This window comes from Plecotus auritus (genome assembly GCF_963455305.1).
Source record: "Plecotus auritus genome assembly, chromosome: 7".
Lineage (NCBI taxonomy): Eukaryota > Metazoa > Chordata > Mammalia > Chiroptera > Vespertilionidae > Plecotus > Plecotus auritus.
The window spans coordinates 8,574,265-8,595,699 of record NC_137774.1 but is presented as its reverse complement, the minus strand read 5'-3'; the positions used below and the strand labels follow the sequence as shown (position 1 = coordinate 8,595,699).

The following is a 21,435-nucleotide window of genomic DNA, read 5'->3' as shown; positions in this document are numbered from 1 at the left end:
GGAGTCAGTGCTCAGTGAGAGTGTCTCACTGGGACTTCGTGGGCTTGGAGGAAGGAACCGGGCATCACAACTGCCCTCCAGGACTGGGACTCACGGATGCCTTGGTTTCAAGTGTCTGTAATTTGGCCTAGTGCAGTGGTCGGCAAACTCATTAGTCAATAGAGCCAAATATCAACAGTACAACGATTGAAATTTCTTTTGAGAGCCACATTTTTTAAACTTAAACTTCTTCTAACGCCACTTCTTCAAAATAGACTCGCCCAGGCTGTGGTATTTTGTGGAAGAGCCACACTCAAGGGGGCAAAGAGCTGCATGTGGCTCGTGAGCCGCAGTTTGCCGACCACTGGCCTAGTGGTTAAGAGCATGAGTCTGGGGGTCAGAGAGATCTGGGTTGGAGTCCTGGCTCTGTCACTATCTAGTTCTGGGAAAGCCATTTATTCTGTCTAAGGTTTACTTTCCTTGTATGGAGAGAGGAATAAAAAGAGCTGCCTTGTGGGGCTGTGCTGAGGATGAGAGGCTGTGAGGTGAAAGGCTCTGCCACACAGGGCCTGATACGTGGGAGATGCTCAGCACATCACAGCCATTATTATTATTATTATTATTATTATTAATAATAACAATGGCATTATTGTACTCTATAGCACTTGTCTCCCAAGAAGGTTCACATTGGTGTTACATTTATATTCATAATGGCAATATTTATAAGAATAACTAATATATATATTGAATATGTGCTGTGTGCCAGATACTTCTCTAAGTACTTTACATGCTGTAGTTTATTTAATTCTCACAGTGATCTGATGCTAGTTATTTTGCCGATGGGGAAAGCCATGTTCAGAAAGGTTCAGTAACCCACTTGAGATCTCACAGTGAAGAAGCAGTGGTGGGATTTGAACTCAGGCTCCAGGGACCATGCTGTTTCCTGATTCATGCTTGTCTTCTGTGCTAAAATTATATTTGTATTGACTCCTCCCTTTCCCGCTCCATCAGCTCCTTTTCTAGCTGCTGACCTTTGCTGAACTGTGTATATAAAAACAAAACAAAACACCCACCTTTAACTCCCTCCTGTGGCTGCATAGGATACTGGTTTAGCTTCCTGGTAAAAATCTGGGCCCCTCATTGTTTGACCACTCATTCACAACATCTAGCAGATGGCTTTACATTCCTTACATAGAGAAGACACTTAAAGAATCTGTACACCTGAGTGGTCAGACCCCCCTCTTTCCTATGCAGTCTGTAGTTTATTTTTTTTTTTTATCATGGAAGGCATGTGGGATACTTTGCCAAGTGGGATGGAAATGTCCTCTTTCTGGGATAGATTGACAGTGGCGTTGCTGCATCAGCCTGAGGTTAATCTGAGTCCAGCGAGGTTCTGAAACCCTGAATCCTGTTGGAATTAAAACTCAGAGCAGGCTGAGCAGCTCTGGCCTCTCACCAGTTGGTCTTCCAGTCTGTTGATGTTATGTATGGGGTCCACCAGGTGCCATCACTGAACCAACACAAAGGAAGACGGCATGGAAGGAAATGACATATGCCCGGCTTTCCAATTAGGGAGTAAACTCCCTTCTGCAGGGCACTTCACAGCTCACAAAACCCTTTCACCATCATTATCCCATTTAATCCTTCCAGCCGCATGGGAGGCAGGGCCCGAGTTGTTATGTCCCGTTTATTCAAGGTCACCCACAACGGCTCGGTTGTGACTCTGCCCTCAGGTTTCTGAGTCCAAGTCGCATGCTCTGTCCACATTTCCACCCTCCGTTTGAGATAGTATGCAATTAAGTGCTACCAGGGCTAACCTGGGCATTCAGATGAGAGAGAAATTATTGATAGAAAAGAGATCACCCTGGAAGTTCTGCATTCCACTTGCGTAGTGTAAGTTGCTACTTGTGTGGAGGGAGTGGATTGCTGAGCTGTGAGTTAATGCTTCTGTCTTTGATGTGGGCATCAGTCATCAACTGATACCTGATACATATCCTAAGACTTCAAAAATGCTTTATTGACTACAATTGCGGGCTTGGTCACAGGGGAGCTTGTTCTATTCTTTGTCCCCCAAAGCCAAACACTGTTAAAACTCCAAAATTGTGACTGGATAGATAAATTCATAGAGAAAGTATTTGAACTTAACATAATAATGACACAGGTCTAGAGCCATGGCTGAAAACAAACAGTTGCATTTGATCATCATAATACCCGTGTGAAGTAGGCCTGACCCTCATTTAACAAACAAGGAAATTAAATGGGATGAAGGCTGAATGTTTTGCCCTGGGAAGTGGCAAGTTTAGGACTTCAGGCTTTCTGACTCCCCTTTCTGTGTTTGATTCAGAATTATTTACTCCAACCTCTGGAAATGTCAAGTAACTTTCATAGGGAATGACCTACACGCTCTGTGACCCCGACTGTGAGAAGCTTTGATGATGGCTGTGACCTAAGTGAACCTTCTCACTCTGGGACTGCCTCGTGCTTGCACATAGCAATCATTCCTGATTACTGTCCTGTAGAGTTTGTGAATATTAAGCCCATTCTCTCTGGTGGATAGGCTGAAGCAGGCCCCTAAGTTATTTTTCCATAGTGACCCATCACGGGGAGACAGGGGAGCAAGGTGATGTCTTGAGCGTTCCAGCGACATGTCCCTTGTAAAGCAATCAGAACCAAATCCCATTCCCTAAAGAACAGAAGGAGAAATAGCGAACATTTAATGAGACGATCCATGCTATTTCTTCAAAATGCTCTAGCTTCACTCCCCATAACTGTTCCCAATTTTCAGTGAAAATATTTGGAGAGCCTAATGTTTTCCCAGAGTTGTGGAGAACATGACATCTTTCAAAATATCTCGGGGAAGATAAAGTATATACGCGTGGGTAAATAGTAATTAAGACAACAGAGTTCAATAGGATTTAGACTCATGACAATCTATTCAAGGAAACTAAATGTTAAGGATCTTTTTCTCTATTCATGCTGTGCCCATAAAAGCTTTCTATATCCAAAGAGGGAGTTAAGAAGGGAAGGTTGTAGCTTTTCACCTTCATGTGCCACAGCCAAAAACAAGCCCAGAACTTGTCTGACTGGCTCTAAGGAGCAACGTAAGTAAATAAGACCTGAATAAACAAAAGAGAAACCTGCCCATCACTCGCGGGCAGTAATGTAGGTCACCTTCCTGGGCACTTACAAAGCAGTGCTTGTTCCTCAGATAAATATGAAATGTGCTTCCAGAGAATGTCAGTTTTTTTATCACGCTGACCGCAGAGACTTGGGACAGGAGCAGAATGTCAATGGGGACCCCCTGTAGTAGAAAGAAACTAAGTACCTGAAGGGACTGGGGGATTCTTAAACCTTTCTGGCAGGAGCAAGTATTGGCCTCTCTTTCATGAATGAGGGTCACTTTCATCACCTTGGGATGTTAGACTTTGGCAGCTCTGATGATGAAGCAAGGCTGCACATGCTCATGAGAAGAAATGACTTTCCCATCCTTAATCTCCTTGGTGATGGTCAAGATTTTAGCGAGTAGTCGGGGTAGGTCTCTGTAGGCGCAGCTGGGCTGGGGTATCCCATGGAGAGCTGAAGATGATGTGTGAACTGGGACCGTGCATTCCATGGTTGTGCAAACTGAAGGCTCACACTTAGTGGCACACGGGTTGCAGGAAAGCCTACACAAAAACAGAATTGTACCTGTGATTGAGATAAGGCAACACTGGCTCTGGAGAAAAATGGCGGTGGTTAATTTTTCAACACGTGTCACTCAAAACAAATACTTCCAAAATACTTATACTGTCGTTTCACTTTGTACTATCATTGGTGGAAGGAAAAGAATCAGACCAGGTGCATGGGAAAGCAGCATCCTAGGTTCAGAAGTATTGGATTATGTTAGCTTCCGTTACAGGCAATGCCACAGCACCGTGGAAGACCACTACACCAGGAGTCACAGACGGGAGAGGGCCCAGCTCTGCTGTTACCAGCTGGTGCCCTCAGATAACCCCCTGATTTAGTTTTCCATCTGCAGAATGGATATAATGGGAACTAAACTTACAGGATCAACAGTGGTAAGAGACAAGGAGCTTATTATCTGAGGAAAGGAAATTAATAAGATACTTTTTTTTTTTTTAAATCAGGGAGTTAATCACCGTATGTACTACTGGTGGGTGGCCTGAACCCCATCTATGGAAGAATTCTCAGTGCTTCATTGGCAAGCTCCAAAGTGCCTTCGGGGTGTATTTATAAGTGAATACTCTTTAGAGAATTGGAGTTAGAAGCAGTCAGAACTCTTTTTAGAAAGCATCATCTTTCTTTGTTATATTATGGCTCCCCAAGGTGGTAGAATTGGTTAACGTTGGTTAGTAATGTGAGTGTGCCAGTTAAAAGAATGCTATGGACAGAGTTCACTGATTATTTGGGGGAGGGAGGTCTTTTTAACAACCTTAACTAATTTGCCTTTGTACTGGGTTGCTTCAAAGAGTCCATGCTCTAGATCAGTTTCTTATAGGTTGGTAAGCTTCTTATCATTTAAAAACATTACAACTTCTATAAAAATATGCTGAAAAGTGCATATGTACATAATGCTGTTGGCATCAAGGGAAAGTGGCTGGACAGGGATAAGGGTTTCAGCCTGAGCAGCTTCCTCCAAAGGGAGCAGGGTTGTACTGTTCAATCTCATGAAATTCAGACGTTCATCTCAATGGGGAAAATCTGTAAGTCAGGAATGTTCATCTTTAAAGAAACCACTTTTCCCCTAGTAATTTTTAAAAGTATAAGAAGTTAAAAACCTATAAGGAAGTAACCAGGAGCACCAACTCCTCAAAAAAACTGAGCTCAGCTCAACTAGGTTACTATGTGGATGTCCAAATGGCACAACTGAAGACAGTGTATGGACCCTTTGATCCAAAGCGCCCCATCACTGGTCAGATTAAAGCACTGTCGCCCTGCTGCCAGTGGTAGTACATACATACATACATACATACATACATACATACATACATGTTGCAAGTGTCTTTTTCATAAAGATGTTGTTACATTACGCACTTGCTGTCTGAGCTCTCCAGCAGGCTGCGGTAGGTGGCAATCTCACACTCCAGCTGGGACTTGACGTCCAGCAGAATCTCGTATTCTTGGTTCTGCCTCTCCAGGGCACATCGGATCTCCGCCAGCTGAGCCTCAAGGTTATCGATCAGACACTGCATCTGGGCCAGCAGGGCTGTGTAGCGGGCCTCCGTCTCCGCCAGCAGGCATTCCTGGGAGTCTCTCTGCCTCACGGGAGGAAAGCAGGATTTAGCATGATGACTCCTTTAAGCCCAGGTCTTTGTGATCTGTACCATTCTGAACAGTGGTTTCTTTGTGACAGGTGCTAATGAATTTCAAGCCCTCTTATAATCTCCTAAGCAACTAAATCCAAAACCAAAATTATCAACTATGCTAAAGCTTGCTTCTCTCTCTCTCTCTCTCTCTCTCTCTCTCTCTCTCTCTCTCTCTCTCTCTCTTTTTGCCTTCTTTTAAGTGCTACTTATATTTCTCTTTCTTAATCACTTGATAATCTCCTACCACACTTTTCTACCTATGAGAAAAAAGTACTCCAACTTATTTCACACCTAGGAATTAAAAATCCATTACTATGGTACCTCAAGAGTGTTTTTACCTTAAAAAGGAAGTGAGCAGCATTTAGCCACCTCCCTCAGAAAACTATTTTATACATTTTGATACTTTGTAAGTTGATCATTGAATCAATTTTTTATATGTAAAATATGAGAGTTGAAACTTTGATGATTAAAGTTCTTTCCTGCTCTATCATTCTGTAAGTTTTATGGATAATGGCATTTTATATTTTAATAACCTATTACTTGCATGATTATCCCCATTTTTATAGATGAGAAAACTGAGGTTCAAGAGGTTAAATGAGCTGCCTCCAGACATATGACTAGCTGGTGACAAAAGCAGCTTTGGGGAATGTCCTAATACCCTTCCTATCTGAGCTTTTCGATATTTCCTACTTCAGAGGGTTAGTAGGTGGTGGAATCAGTTCTAACTTGGGAACCTGAGTTCTGGCTCAGACTCTTAATTCTTTTGTGACTTAATGCCTTAGGATCGTAGTGTCTCCTCCACCTATAAAATTGGTGAGATGAAACTTATATTGGATTTGGCTTGGGAAAATCATCTTAGCTCTCACCTGTCAAAATGGCTTAATAATTATGCCACCTCCCTCAGAAGACTATTTTATAAATGTTGATACTTTATAAAAATGCTTTGCATAAAATAAAATTCTTTTTTAGTGTTTCCCAAAGTGCATTCATGGATCACTATTGCCATGAGATGTTCTTTGAAAAAGGAGTCCACGGTCAAGTACGTTTTGGAATGCTGAGTACCATATATCCCCTTCTTGGAGATTCATGGTACATATCAGCTTATCAAAGGCCCGCAGGAAGGCCTCCTGTTTAACCTTTGTTTAATCCAGCATTTACCAGGTTTACTTGACCATGGAGTCCTTTTTTGGCCGTAGACTCTTTAACAAACAGGGACTATTGTTCTGAGGGGCGCAGTTTGGGAAACATTGCAGCACACGTGTCAGGAGCTATTGCCATATATGGTGCTAGGCGTGGTCAGTTCGTTGGGTACCATTCGGTGCTGGGCCTGTCGCTCCACCTCCAGAGCATTCATGGTTCGTCTCAGCTCGATGATCTCCTTCTGGCAGCACTGCTGCTGTTGAGAGCTGGTCCCCACCTGCTGGTTCAGCTCCTCCATCTGAAACATAGTCAAGGACCATGGATATGATGGTGGAGAACATAAGTTTGATTAAAGGGCCCCTGGAAGTGCAACGTCTGCTCACAGGTTTTGACCTTCCTGCCCTCCCCACCTGCGTGTTGAACCACTGTTCCACATCTCTGCGGTTTGTCTCCATGATAGACTCATATTGACATCTCATTTCTTGTAGAACCCGATTTAGGTCAACAGAGGGGGCAGCAGTCACTTCAATGTTGAGTCTGTCCCCAAGCTGGCTCTGTAAGGAATTGGTTTCCTATGGAAAGAAAGAGAGTGTGAAGTCACTTGGTGAAGAGATGACCTCCTTGCTTTCTTGTTTCAGTCTAACAGCAATAATGTAGCTTAGTCACGTCTGAACTATACCCACAATAAAGGAATACATGATTCATAGGTGCTTTTGAGATGCTATAAAATGACTTAAGGCTATTTCAGATGTGACTGTGTGTTCAAATAAGTGCAACATTAAAAGGAATTGATGGCAAGATCAGGGGTTAAAAGGATTTAGATCATTTTCAGGGATGGATAAGGGGGTGAAGCAGCACAGAGGTGGACTTTAATGAGAGGCCGTAGTTTCTATGATGCCAATATGGGCTTATGCCAATATTGACCTATACCAGTAGTGCCCAGAATCTGTGTTGGGATGTCTACTAAAATAGAGGAAACCTGCGAGGACAATAAAATTGGGCTACTTCCTTCTTCTAGAAAAGCTGGAGAGGACAATGGAGGCTTCAGATACTGTATTACAGGCAACTGATGTGAAATACATTGAACCAGTGGTAATAGTAATAGTTATGATCAGGACTAAAAAACAGAAGACTATCTAGAGAGGACACCTTTTGTCAAGTTCAACTCAAAGGGATCGATGCTATTTTTAGAGGCTTAGCTGGGGCTTTCTCTAACCTCTTCATGGTTGCTTTTGAGGCAAAGGAGCTCCTCCTTCAGAGATTGGACTCGTGCCTCCAGGTCAGCTTTGCCCAGGGTCAGTGCATTCAGGATCCGCTGTAGGCCATTGGCATCTGCCTCCACTAGCTGGCGCAGGGACAACTCAGCTTCATACCTTTAAAAATGAGACATTTTTAGAAGTGAAAGACATTAACATGTAGGTGGTGTTAATCAAGCCAAGCAGAACTAACTGCCTCGTGGGCCTCTCATTTTCTGCATTTCTCATGTGGGTTTTCTTCTCTTTAGAGGTGGAATCATTAGATAAACATCACCACTTAATTATTATTCCTAGATTATTTTGCCAGAATGATGCTACATTGCTTTTCTTTGAGATGAGGGCATTTATCCTCCTCTCCCTGCCCCTAGAAGTGATGCAGTGTAAGTGCAGAGTATTGGATTAGGATTTAAGAGAACTGGCATCCAAGATTTGGCTCTGTCTTGTACTACTAGTTGTATGCCTTTGCATAAGTAACTGAACCCCACTAAATCACAGTTTTCTCATTTTAAATAGTGTAACAGTATTATTTGCCCTGCTTATTTTACTGAACTATTGGGAAGGTAATCAGACGGGTTTATATGTTAGAAAATACAAGCACTGTATACATATGCGTGGTTATTAGTCGTAATGCTTTATTGAATGCGAAGGTCTCCTCTGAGCTAGTGCCGTCAGGGTGGGTGCGGGAGGGTTGGTAGACTTATGTGCAATCTTATTGAGGGCATTAGCCCCAGACGCAGGTGAGTTCTGTCAGGAAGGACGTGCTGGGTGGGCTTACTTGGCTTTCAAGTCATCAGCAGCCAGTTTGGTGTTGTCAATTTGTGAGACCAGCCTGGAATTCTCAGCCTTGGTACACAAGATCTAGAATTAAGAAGTTGTACACACAAATGAGACAAACACCAAGATCCCTTCCTTAAAAACCAAGGGGCTGGTGTGTATTTCAGTTAACAGGGGAAGGCTTTTCCTAGCTATGCTTAGAAAGCCTGAACAACTGGGGAAAATCAAGGTTTTTGTCATTTTCCTAAAAATTAAGCAAAATTACTTTACTAAAAACGTGTGTAGATGTTTTATCATTAAAATATAAAATCTACCTTAAATTTGTGTCACATACATGATCCACCAGAATGTAAACTCCATGAGGGCAGGGACATTTTAATTCACCAGTATGTACCCTAAGCTAGAATAATGTCTGGTGCCTTGGTGTTATGCTCAGTAAATATTTGTAAAACTAATGAAGCAGAATAAACCCAGTACATATATTAGCAGCATATCACTCTGAATAGGAACGTTAGGTTTGGTGTGGGAAGAAACTACTTAAACAATTGGGAGATGAAGAAATGAGCATAAAATAGAAAAAGTGGTGATGGTGGAAAACATGGACAAAAATTAAACTAGTTAGGAACTTATTAAAACAAAATTGATTTTCTCAGATCCCTGTTTTCTTATTTTTGTTAAAGAAATGGCAGCAATGTGTTGTTAACACATTTTGGTCCTGAGTTATCCGGTTAAAATAATAGCAGAGTATATGTCTGGAAAACGAAAATCTATAACTGTAACTCTGAATATGGCATCAAGATGACAATTTCCTTCAAGACATTTTCTTATTCTATAAAATATTTTTCAGCATAAAAGGAAATAAAGAAACTGGAGAATGTAAATTCAAAACTTGATTATATAGGTTGCCAAGAATCTTACCTTCTGCTGGAGTTCCTTGATGGTGGCAAAGTAGGACAGGTAATCAGGACATATGACAGGGAACTCTTTGTTACACTCTTCCTGGATTTTACACTCCAGTTCTGCGTTCTCTCGTTCCAGCATCCGCACCTTTTCCAGGTAGTTAGCAAGGCGGTCATTCAGGATTTGCATGGTCTCTTTCTCATTGCTGTGGATGCCTTCACCACACCAGCCACAATCGACGTTGTTTACTAAGCAGATGGGCATAGGGCAGAAGCACGGAGTGGGTTGGCAGCCCTGGGACTGCCAAGTTCTCAGAACATGGCCAGTTGGTTGGCATTTGTTGGTTTCAAGTTGTTGGCAGCTGGTGTTGGAAGAGAGGATCCTAAAATTTGTAATCCGAGAGCAGCCTCGGCATGGTGTTGAAGAAGAAATAGTTGTTGAGCAGTCCTTGGTATCCATAGTGTGTGCCCAGCTGTGGTTTATTTCAGTCTGTGTTTCCCCCGCATCAAAAGCTCAGGCTACTGTGACTGAGTCTAAATTCTGAGCCTTTTGTGGCTTTTTCTTCTTTGAAGTGCTTATATAGCCTTTCCTCGAGGCAGTGTCACAGCAGACAGGATGTTTTCCTGTCTGGTGCTTATGTCCAATCCCATAGGAACATCTCATTAGTCTGCTTTTTACTTGCCTGAGAAGAGTTACCTGGTCTCATAAAAATGTGCATTTAGGCTGTTACTAAGTTATTACCCATCACAACTACTACTTGTCATTGGATTCAGAGCTTCACATTATTTCTTCAAAAGGAACTGTCGCCACAGGTCTAACAGCATCCATTATTAAGTAGGAATGAGTATATTGCATTCATTAAGTCCTTGTTGACCTCTCCACCTGGACCAGGAATGAGCATATATTTTTTCTTTCTTCTCTAGAAAAGGGAAACTATTATTATCTAATAATTTTTGGTGTGAACTTAGAAATCAGTATTTTATTTTGTTCTGCCCAATCGATTTTCCTGTTTTCTTTTTCATCTTTGTTCTACTCAATGTTTTCCCATTTTTATTGTGAGTATGGATTAAAATGTCACTCCTAACTAAGGCTATTTTATTTTATTTTAATTATTTTATTGTTTAAAGTATTACATATAGTAGTACATATATCTCCTTTTTTTTCCCCATTGACCCTCCCCCAGCCTCTCCTACCCCCTGTCACATGCCCTCATCCCACCCCCCAGTGTCTTGTGTCCATTGGTTGTGCTTATATGCATGCGTACAAGTCCTTTGGTTGATCTCTTTCCCCACCTCCCCAACACTCCCCAGCCCTAAGGCTCTTTTTAAAGGCAGTTGTCAGAATTCTGTCATAGCTTTCCAGATAGGTTTTTATTGCTAACAAGAAATTTCTTGAAAAAGAGGCTGGTTACCTTTCGGTTTTTCCAAAGCCCACATTTGATAACATTTTTTGTGCTCAGTGTTTGCTTGTGGTATTACATTAGGTAAAATTTGTGATCATCTTGGTTTATATTTGATGTTTAAATATGATCTGTTGAAAGATATGTGTGTTCTTTCTCGGGAATACTTACTCAGCATTTTATTGAGAAATTTATTAGCTCCTAGTCCTTTATAGAGGCACTAGGAAAGGATAGTTTCTTTTGCCTTTTCCAGTTTCTAGAGGCCGCCCACATTCCTTGGCTTATGGCCCCCTCCCATCTTCAAAGCCTGCAATGGCCAGTCGAGTCTTTCTCACATGACCCTTCTGCTTCTGTCTTCCACATTTAAGGGCCTACTCATATCATCTAGGATAATCTATTTTAAGGTCAGCTGATTAGCAACCTTACTTCCCCATAGCTATATAGCCTAACATGTTCAAATGTTCTGGGATTAGGGCATAAACATCTTTGGGGACCCATTGTTCTGCATATCAAATGATATAAAGAAAAAACATAAAGATATATCATATTTTTGACCTGAAATGCTATATTCATCGTTATAAAAACACCAAGTATTTTTACATTAATTAAACTGAGAGCCCAATGAATTTATTGCAGTCCTCTCAAAATGTGACTTTTTTCAACTAGACAAGATAATTCTGAAGTTTTATGAGAAAAAGTAAACAAATTTGAAGAGGTAGGAAAATTCTAAAAAAGAAAAGCCACAGAGAAACTAGTCTTTTTGGATATTAAAATATATTTTAAAACCTCAGTAATTAAAATAATATTGATGCATAAATAGACTGTTGTATAGAATAAGCAATTTAGAAACAGACTCCCAAGCAGACTGGGATTTAGTATGTGATAAATGTGACATTTAAAATCAATGAGGAAAAGATAGACTATCAATAGTCTGGAGATAATTCTGTATCACTTGGGGAGGGGTAAGGGCAGGCAATGTTGGATCATACCTTACAGTAAGACAAATTACAAACTGATCGAAGATTCAAATGTGGAAAATGAAATTACAAAATGGGCTAAAGGAAAATATAGGAGAATCCTTTACAAATGTACAGTTAGAAGGTCTTTCAAATAATGTCTCAAATTTAAGAAACTATAAAAAAAATCAATTTGTCGACATCAAATAACTTATGCATGGGTAAAAAAATAAGCCTACAAAATTAGAAGATAGATACCAAACTAGAAAATAATATTTGCAATTACACCACAGACAGTGACCAGAAAGAAAGTATAAAAGATGGGCAAAGGGGGAGGGAAGAGGGACACCTACAATAATGTCAACATTAAAATTTTTAAATAAAAAATAAATTTAAAAAGTGCCTTAGAAATAATGCTAATTGTTACTCATAATAAAAGGAAATGTAAATTCAAATATTTTTTTAAATTGACTTCAGCGATAGAAACATCAGTGAGAGAGAAGCATTGATTGGCTGCCTCCTGTACGCCCCCTGTTGGGGATGGAAGTGCAAACCAGGCATGTGCCTTGACTAGGAATCAAACCACGAACTCCTAGTGTATGGAACCATGCTCAACCTACTGAGCCATATTGGCTAGGCAGGAAATGCAAATTTAAACTACATTGAGAGACCTAGTTGGTGTTGCTAAGTGATTAGAGCCTTGCCCTGCAAACCAAAGGGTCGTGGGTTTGATTCCCAGTCAAAGGCATGTACCTGGGTTGCAGGTTCAGTACCCAGCCCTGGTCGGGGCAAGTAATCTATAATAATTATAGATTCCCATGAAGTTGCAAATTATATCTCATTCAACTATAGTACAATTGTAAAACTAGGAAATTGATACAATATGTGTGTTTAGTTCTACATAGTTTTTTCCACATGTGTAGATTCATGTAACCACCACTGCAATCAATATATACAACTATTTAATCACCACAAAGATCTCCTTCATGCTCTCTAATTGTCCACCATCTCTATAATGTTATCATTTCAAGAATGTCATGTAAATAGAATCATGCAGTATATGATCTTTCAAGATTGCCCTTTTTCACTCTCCATAGTGGTCTTCAGATCTTGAGGACATTTCGATTGTTTTCAGTTTGGGCTGTTACAAATAAAGCTGTTATGAACAATCATGTATTTCCCCCCCAACCCCATTACTTTTAACCTACCTATATTTGAAGTGAACTTTTTGTGGAAAGTATTTAGTTTTTTATTCACTCTGCCAATCTCTGTCCTTTAATTGATATATTTAGATGATTTCTCGTTGCTGTAATTACTGATATAGTAGGGCTTACGTCAGCATTTTGTTTTTTGTTTGCTGTTCGTTCCCTCTGGTTTTTAATTTGTTTTCTTCTTCCTGCCTTGTGTGGGTTACTTGAATATGTTTTAGAATTTCACTTTTATTTATTTACTAGAGGCCCAGTGCACAAAATTCATGCAGGGGGGGCGGGTGTGTGTCCCTCAGCCCCGCCTGCACCCTCTCTAATCTGAGACCCCTCGAAGGATGTCCGACTGCCTGTTTAGGCCCGATCCCTCTCACAATCCAGGACTGCTGGTTTCCAACTGCTCGCCTGCCTGTCTTCCTGATTGCCCCTAACCACTTCTGCTTGCCAGCCTGATCACCCGCTAACCACTCCCTGACAGCCTGATTGATGTCTAACTGCTCCCCTGCCAGCCTGTTTGCCCCTAACTTCCCTCCCCTGCAGGCCTGGTCACCCCTAACTGTCCTCCCCTGCAGGCCTGGTCACCCCTAACTGCCCTCCCCTGCAGGCCCGGTCCCCCCTAACTGCCCTTCCCTGCCAGCCCAGTCGCCCCTAACTGCCCTCCTCTGCCAGCCTGGTCACCCCTAACTGCCCTCCCTTGCAGTCTTGATTGCCCCCAACTGCCCTCCATTGCGGGCCTGGTCCCTCCCAACTGCCCTCCCCTGCTGGCCTGATCACCCACAACTGCCCTCCTTTGTAGGCCTGGTTCCTCCCTACTGCCCTTCCCTGCTGGCCATCTTGTGTCCACATGGGGGCAGTCATCTTTGACCACATGGGGGCAGCCATCTTGTATGTTGGAGTGATGGTCACTTTGCATATTACTCTTTTATTAGATAAGATAGAGGCCTGGTGCATGGGTGGGGGCCAGCTGGTTTGCCCTGAAGGGTGTCCTGGATCAGGGTAGGGGTTCCCTTGGGGCATGGGGCGGCCTGGGCGAGGGGCCTGTGGTGGTTTGCAGGCCAGCTATGCCCCCCAGCGACCCAAGCGGAGGCACTGGTATCTGGGATTTATTTATCTTCTATAATTGAAACTTTGTAGCCTTGAGCGGAGGAGGCCAAGGCAGGCCAGGGCAGCAGAAGCTTGGCTTCCTCCATTGCCGGGGGCAACTCAAGCCTCCTGCTCTCTCCAGCTCAGTGGCTGCCACCATTTTTCTTGGGATTTATTTATCTTCTATAATTGAAACTTTGTAGCCTTGAGTGGAGGCCTGTGCCTGCCAGGGTGTGTGGAAAGCTTGGCTTCCTCCATTGCCGGGGAAACCCAAGCCTCCTGCTTGCTCTGTGGCCATAGCCATCTTGGTTGGGTTAATTTGCATACTCGCCCCTGATTGGCTGGTGGGCGTGACTTGTGGGTGTAGCAGAGTGATGGTTAATTTTCATATTACTCTTTCATTAGATAGGATAGCATTTTAAAGTTTTCTTTGGATAGCTTTTCAAGTACCGTAGTTACTTAAAAAGCATTACATTACATACACATAACTTATCAGTCTACTGGTGCTGACATTTTGTCACTTCAAGTGAAGTATAGAGACCTTACTTCCCTTCCTCCCTTTACTTGCCTTATCTTGGAGCATTTTTTTTCTTTTTTGTCTGCAGCTACTGTTGTTTCTCTGTTCTTGGTTTCTTCAGTTCCCAATACTGGATATAGGAGACAAAAAGAAACCCCCCTCACCCCCCCACCCCCCCACCCCCCCAAAAGAAAGAATGCCCAGGAAACTCAGCACCATGTTGTTCCTTGGATATCAAGAACCCTAGATGGTTTAGTCCAGGGGTGGGCAAACTTTTTGACTCGAGGGCCACAAAGGGTTCTTAAACTGGACCGGAGGGCCGGAACAAAAGCATGGATGGAGTGTTTGTGTGAACTAATATAAATTCAAAGTAAAGGAGTGGAGGGGAGAGCAAGAGAACCGGATAGAACAGCCGGATCCGGCCCGCGGGCCATAGTTTGCCCAAGGCTGGTTTAGTCTTTTCTTCCACCTTTCAGAGTCTGCTTATATTTGTCTACATAATTTCCAGAGTTTTTAGTCATACTTAGGGAGAGGAAAGGGGAAATGTCCCTCTACTTCATCTTTGTGGAAGGGGATGCTCTTCCCTTTGCTTTTTATATGTGTAAGAATAATTACTCATATATGCTTAATGTCCAATGACAGACCAATGTACCTTGTGGTATTTTGTGAAGTCACTAAAATAATGGTCCACAAGATGATCTTATACATTTATTAGGATTGAAAATGCTTAGATGACTTATTGAAAAAAAAAAAAAAGGTTACACAAGTAGATGTGTATATAACTATGATACTGCTACAGTATATGGACAAACCTACATAAGAAAAAAAACTTGGAAGTTCCCAAAATACTTACAGTCAATGTTAAGGGTATGGAATTATGACTGGTCCCCCCTCTCCCTTCATGTGCCAAATTGCAAAAAAGGACTCTAGTACTTTTATCATTAAAAATAAAATGTATTATATTTTATTTCTAAATTTCCTCTTCAAGAGTTACATACAGCTGTCTTCCATGATATTGACATTTTGCATGGATTAGTTAATCTGTTTGCATTTGAGGAGTTAAAAAATACTTTCAGCTTGGATTTATGGAATATTAAACTATTGGCATGGGTTTAGACCAGGGGTGGGCAAACTTTTTGACTCGAGGGCCACAATGGGTTCTTAAACTGGACCGGAGGGCCAGAACAAAAGCATGGATGGAGTGTTTGTGTGAACTAATATAAATTCAAAGTAAAGGAGCGGAGGGGAGAGCAAGAGAACCGGATAGAACAGCTGGATCCGGCCCGTGGGCCGTAGTTTGCCCAAGGCTGGTTTAGACAATTACCTTGGCATCAAATGGTTATTATACCAACAGTAATAAGCCACAAAGCTATATTTACCATGCTGAAGTAATGAAATGCATTTTATTGGGACATTAGCAAGAAAGCTTTACAAACTCCTAGGATATCACAAATAAGCAGGCAGGAGAGGAAACAATAAAGCAGAAATGTACTGAGGATGCTTAGAGGACACTTTTAGGACATGAAAGCCTTCTTGACTTGAGTTTTAAGTTTGGATGTTCCTGCTTGAAGTCCCATCTTCTTTTTAGGACCCTGCTGGCTTCAGTCCCTCCATTTGCTGGGCTGGGTGCTCAGCGGTCATGCACAGCAGTTTTCGACTGTGCAAAGTACATACACCGAGCACGGCTCTCCCGTGTTGCTTGACGCGCTTGTCGTGGAACATGGGTTACAGGGAAGCCTGTGGGAAATCCATTTGGAACTAAGCCTCACAAGGGAAAGCTGGATAAAATGGCAACTCAGAAAAAATCATGCCAGAACTTGCCCTGCAGATTATGCTCTGAAGGACACTCTTTGTAGAATAATGTTTGACTTAACCTGTCATTCCTGGACCCAGTATTGCCACTTCATTTCACTGCAGCAGCAGCAGTTGAACAAATATTTTCTTCACTTTGCAAATGCCATCTTATGGCCCTAACCCGTTTGTATCAGTGGATAGAGGGTCAGCCTGCAGACTGAAGGGTCCCAGGTTTGATTCTGGTCAAGGGCATGTGCCTTGGTTGCGGGCACATCCCCGGTAGGGGGTGTGCAGGAGGCAGCTCATCTATGTTTCTAACTCTCTATCCCTCTCCCTTCCTCTCTGTAAAAAAATCAATAAAATATATTTAAAAAAAAATGCCATCTTATGCATATTCCTGATTTCCCTTTAATGGGAGGCAGGAGCAAAGGGAGACAGATTCCCTCCAACCCCCCAGTATGAAGAGTTATATAATGGTATTTATTCTGCTTTGTGACTTTAGGATATTTTTGAACATTTTTACGGTCATGTGATTAGCATCAGCTGCTTTTCATCACTCCTGTAAGAAGATTCTTTAACACATTTGACCTTGGCCAGATCTTGGGGAAAGAGGATTCTCCTACATAAGACTTTCTGTGACTTGGGGTGATTTTGAGAATGATTGTGTGGAACTTGCCTGCTGTCCTCGCTCTCAAGGAGACCCTGGTACGTGCTGATCTCGCCCTCCAGCCGGGCCTTTGTGTCCAGCAGCACCTGGTACTCCTGGTTCTGCCGCTCCAGGTCGCAGCGGATCTCGGCCAGCTGCTCTTCCACGTTGTCAATCAGGCACTGCATCTGGGCCAACTGGGTGCTGTACTGGGCCTCCGTTTCTGCCACAGTGCATTCCAGAGATTCTGCCTGCAGAGAGAAAGATGTAAAAAGGGCTGCATATTCTATGGGGACAGACTGCCTCTTTTCAAGCCCCTGATGTCCCTTTTCTGGCTATGTGACTGGGAGAAAATTACTTAGCTTCTCTGAGCCTCAGTTTTATTCTATAAAAAGTGGGCAGTGCCAAGTACCATCACCGAATGGTTGTGAGGACTAACTGGGTTAATATGTGTAAAGCACCTAGGACAGTACCTGAAAGAATTTTCAGGGCTTTGTGTTAGTTATTGCTACCACCACTAGGACCATCACAACCTGCAATATATTTGTGTAACTTAAGGAGGATCAACAGCAACTGGGAGGAAACACTGAGTATGGGCTTGTGGCAGGGAGGGGTGGAAGAGTGTGGTGAAGAGAAGAGGCTCTGGGATTGAACAACTGGGATTCAACTTGCACTCTTGTTTCTTAGAAAATTGCATGACCCCTTGTTACTTACCTGAGTCTCAGTTTTCCTCATCTGTATAATGGGATTAGGAAAGGGATTTACCACCATAAAGTTATTGTGAGGCTTCACCAAGATACTCTCTATAGGACCTAACGTGACACACACAGTGGTGTTCGACTAGACCTGGTTAATGTCATCTTGAACGCAACTATTCTTGTTGCTATTCTTGTCATCTTGAACGCAACTATTCTTGGTGGAGGAGGGTGTAGTGAAGGGTCTGGTTGAGGTGTGGATCCTGGGAAAATTTAGGAGAGTGGTTGAATGCAGAGTATGAATTCCATTCTTTGTTTTAGATATGATTGTGAGCTTGGAAAATTGGCCCTCATCAAAAGAGAGTTAAAACCCACTGGAACATTTGAGTGCCTTTGTCTCGTTCTGCTCCCGCCCTTTCTGCTCTCTTTCTGTCTCTGGAGGGTGCTGCAGGATCATGCTCAAGCCCAAGAGGAAAGGTCGGGGCATCCTACTTGGGACAGTACAAGCTGTTGACCCTTCACGTCTGCTTCTAGCTGCTACTTGGGAAAGGCAAGAAAATATAATCCTTGCACACTGGAGATTCAGACTTCCTGCCACATGAACTGTGTGGTCTCTCCTCTGGGTTATGGGAGAGGGGGTAGTATCTTAGGGCCTGATTCTTCAGTGACAAAACAGAGCTAGCAGCCTTTCCCTTACACACCAGGCTTTGCTGTGCTTGGAGATCGATTTCCAGAGCGTTGGCTGTTCGTTTCAGTTCCAGGATCTCTATCTGGCAGCCCTGCAGCTGCTCTGCACTGGACAGCTGCTGCTGATTCAGCTCCTCCGTCTGCAACACAGGCAGGATTAGAGAACGCAAGTAGGCAGAAGTCTGGAAACCTGTCATTTTATCGCTCTAGGTGCTGACCTGAACAGCGAACCATTCTTCCACGTCTCTGCGGTTGTTGGCGAGCACTGTTTCATATTGACAGCGCATCTCATTCAAGACCTTGTTGAGGTCGATGGTGGGGGCACTGTCTAGCTCCACAGTGAGTCGGTCACCAAGCTGGCCACGGAGCAAGTTGATCTCCTGAGAGTGGAAATGAAGTAAAGAATGTCACAGAGTGGTGGGGAAAAATCACTTCGACATCCATGGCATCCCTTCTTTGTTTTGGAGAGTAGTGAGTAAGAGTGTGGGATTTAGATTCAGATTGCCTTTGTTGAATCTCTTCATCACGCAGTTTCTTCATCTGCAAAATGGGTATAAAAATGTTACTTGTTCCAGAGAGTTATTGTGAGACATATGAGTTAATATGTGTAAAAACACTTATAAAAGTCCTCGGTATATAGTAAGATCTCAATAAATGCTAGCTGCTATTTTCATCAACAGATGTTCAAGGGGGAAAATAAACTTTGTTACACCATTTAGCTTTTCACTTGAAGGCTTCATCAATATTGGATAATCATATACTTTATGTTTTATGATTTTAAAAAGTTGATAGATGCAGAATATTTTTAAAATATTGGTTCAAATGTTGTATGAGTTTTTATCCCCTTTTTGAAATGACCTTCGCACGCTGTGTTTATCAGCCTGGTTTTCATACCTTATGGATTAGAGTTAGGCGTGGGGTAAAGCCTCTGCAAGGGTCCTCAAACTATGGCCCGCGGGCCACATGCGGCCCGCCGAGGACATTTATCTGGCCCGCCGGGTGCCGCTGCCTGTCCTGCTTAGCAACCGACTCGTCCCGGGCCCGCAGTGTACATAGGAATTTGTTCATAGTTGTTTTTTTAAACTATAGTCCGGCCCTCCAACGGTTTGAGGGACAGTGAACTGGCCCCCTGTTTAAAAAGTTTGAGGACCCCTGCTAAGGAAAGCCATTTGTGGAGTTACCTTCTCCACAAAAGCAATGGCAGGTGAAGAGTTTGGTTCCTTCATCTACCTCTGGCCAGGGGTCATTTCACAGCTACATTCAGAGAGACACAGGAATGATCAGGCCAAACAGTAACAGTGCCTGGAGTAAATTTTTTCCAGCTTTAGCAACATTTATCCACGTTCAGCTTGTAGACACACACGGACTCGATCAGTTTAGTTTGTCGTTCTTACATTCTTTCAGTGATTTTGCCACTTGCCTCACCTCTTCGTGGTGTTTCTTAAGGCAAAGGAGATCCTCCTTCAGGGACTCCACCTGGGCCTCTAGATCGGCTTTGCACAGGGTCAGCTCGTCCAGGATCCCTCGTAGGCCACCAATATCAGTCTCTACCAGCTGGCGAAGAGACAGCTCCGACTCATACCTTTCACAAGAAACAAAGGGATAGCCAGTGATTACTTTACTAGACACTGTGCCAAGCGCTAGGGCCTACTGACAAATGACATATGGACTCAAGGAAGCCACGAGCTGTAATTTCTTTTACATCCCAAATAACGATAAATTTGAGCTTTGCGAACATTCTTAGCTTAAAAAATATTATATAGAGAACATGTGTGATGTGTTTGTGTGTGTGTGTGTGTGTGTGTGTGTGTGTGTGTGTGAAAGAGAAAGAGAGAGAGAGACTGTACATTATATTTAAATTTAAATTAAACTTACTTTGACCTAAAGTCATCGGCCGCCAGTTTGCAGTTGTCAAGCTGTATAGTGAGTCTAGAATTCTCTGCCTTTGTGCACAAAATCTGGGAAGTAAGTTATTAAGTAATAAGTGGTTCTTTGAAACAAACATAAATATCTATACATGTAACAGCTATGCCATGATTTACCTTTTAAAAGTCTTTGTAAGAAAGTATAACATAGCTTTTAGCCTGCTTTTCTCATTGACCATGTCACTGCATGAAGAAAAAAGGAGTACCAGTTTACAAACGAAACAGAGAAGAAAGGCTAAGTTTTGTAATGACCCAAGACATTTTACAATATTCCTTGGCAGTTGAACTCCGTTACATTTTTCTCCATACGTTGTCTATATTATGACTACATTCCCACCCACGATAATAAAAATTCACCAGTAAGAAAATAAAATTATTATTAGGTGAAATAATTTGATTTAAAAAATGACGTTTCAATATCTATGTTAAAAATAATACAGATATACAGTGTTACCTACAGAAGTAATTTTAAGTATAGCACAATTTTTCCTCATTCCGTAGATGATAAAGCCTAGAGGTACGTGAGTTTATTGTGGTCACTCAGTAATTAGTGGCGGCCCTGGGGTAAGCTGTTTCCCGACCTTTAGTCCAGTGCCCTTCCCTCTGCATCACATCGCCACCCAGAAGTCCCTTTTTCCTGGTTTCCTTCTGGAGCCTCTTCTAGTGTAAAGAGAGAGCTGATCACAGATTGGCAAAGTGGAACATGAGGACAAGAAGCCACCAGACCTTTCGTTGGAGATCTTCAATGGTGTCGAAGTAACACTGATAATCGGGGCACACCAATGGGATGTCCCCTCCACACTGTTCTCGGATCCTGCATTCCAGCTCGGCATTCATCTCCTCCAGGCCGTGCACCCTCTCCAGGTAATTGGCGAGTCTGTCATTCAGGAACTGCATGGTCTCCTTCTCATTGCTGTTGAACACCCCATCCTTGCACCAAGCACAGTTCCCCACCACACATGGAAGGTTACAATCCCCAGCGAGGTAGCATGGCATGAAGCAAGTGGTTGGCAAGTGAGACGTGGACAGGAAGCTAGGAGTCTGGCATCTGGATGTAGCACAGGTGTTGGGCAGACAAGTGGTTTCCGTGGAACCAGTTGAAGCAGTTGCACCGTCAGAAACCCCCGCAGGGGACTCAGAAGAGCAGGATGTGGGGGAACTGTCGGAAGTCAT

General features: G+C 42.7%; 2 protein-coding genes across 3 annotated transcripts; both read right to left on the bottom strand.

Annotated features, from left to right (window-relative positions):
• Positions 1-1,974: 1,974 nt before the first annotated feature.
• KRT39 (keratin 39) lies at positions 1,975-9,814 on the bottom strand (the record flags this gene model as incomplete). 2 transcript variants are annotated; one of them, XM_080680240.1, is made up of 8 exons in its annotated part: positions 1,975-2,662; positions 3,389-3,644; positions 5,014-5,234; positions 6,598-6,723; positions 6,836-6,997; positions 7,642-7,798; positions 8,457-8,539; positions 9,374-9,814. In XM_080680240.1, the coding sequence occupies 7 exons, from the start codon at positions 9,812-9,814 to the stop codon at positions 3,398-3,400; spliced, it is 1,437 nt and encodes a 478-aa protein (XP_080536366.1). In that variant the 3' UTR covers positions 1,975-2,662; positions 3,389-3,397. The 2 variants fall into 2 exon arrangements, 1 of the variants encoding a protein (XP_080536366.1); XR_013961210.1 differs by having other exon boundaries at positions 2,158-2,662; positions 3,305-3,644.
• A 6,338-nt stretch (positions 9,815-16,152) lies between these two features.
• KRT40 (keratin 40) lies at positions 16,153-21,435 on the bottom strand (the record flags this gene model as incomplete). The annotated part of the gene is made up of 7 exons (XM_080680256.1): positions 16,153-16,252; positions 16,986-17,206; positions 18,352-18,477; positions 18,556-18,717; positions 19,763-19,919; positions 20,213-20,295; positions 20,989-21,435. 7 exons carry the CDS (start codon positions 21,433-21,435, stop codon positions 16,153-16,155), a joined length of 1,296 nt encoding a protein of 431 aa, XP_080536382.1.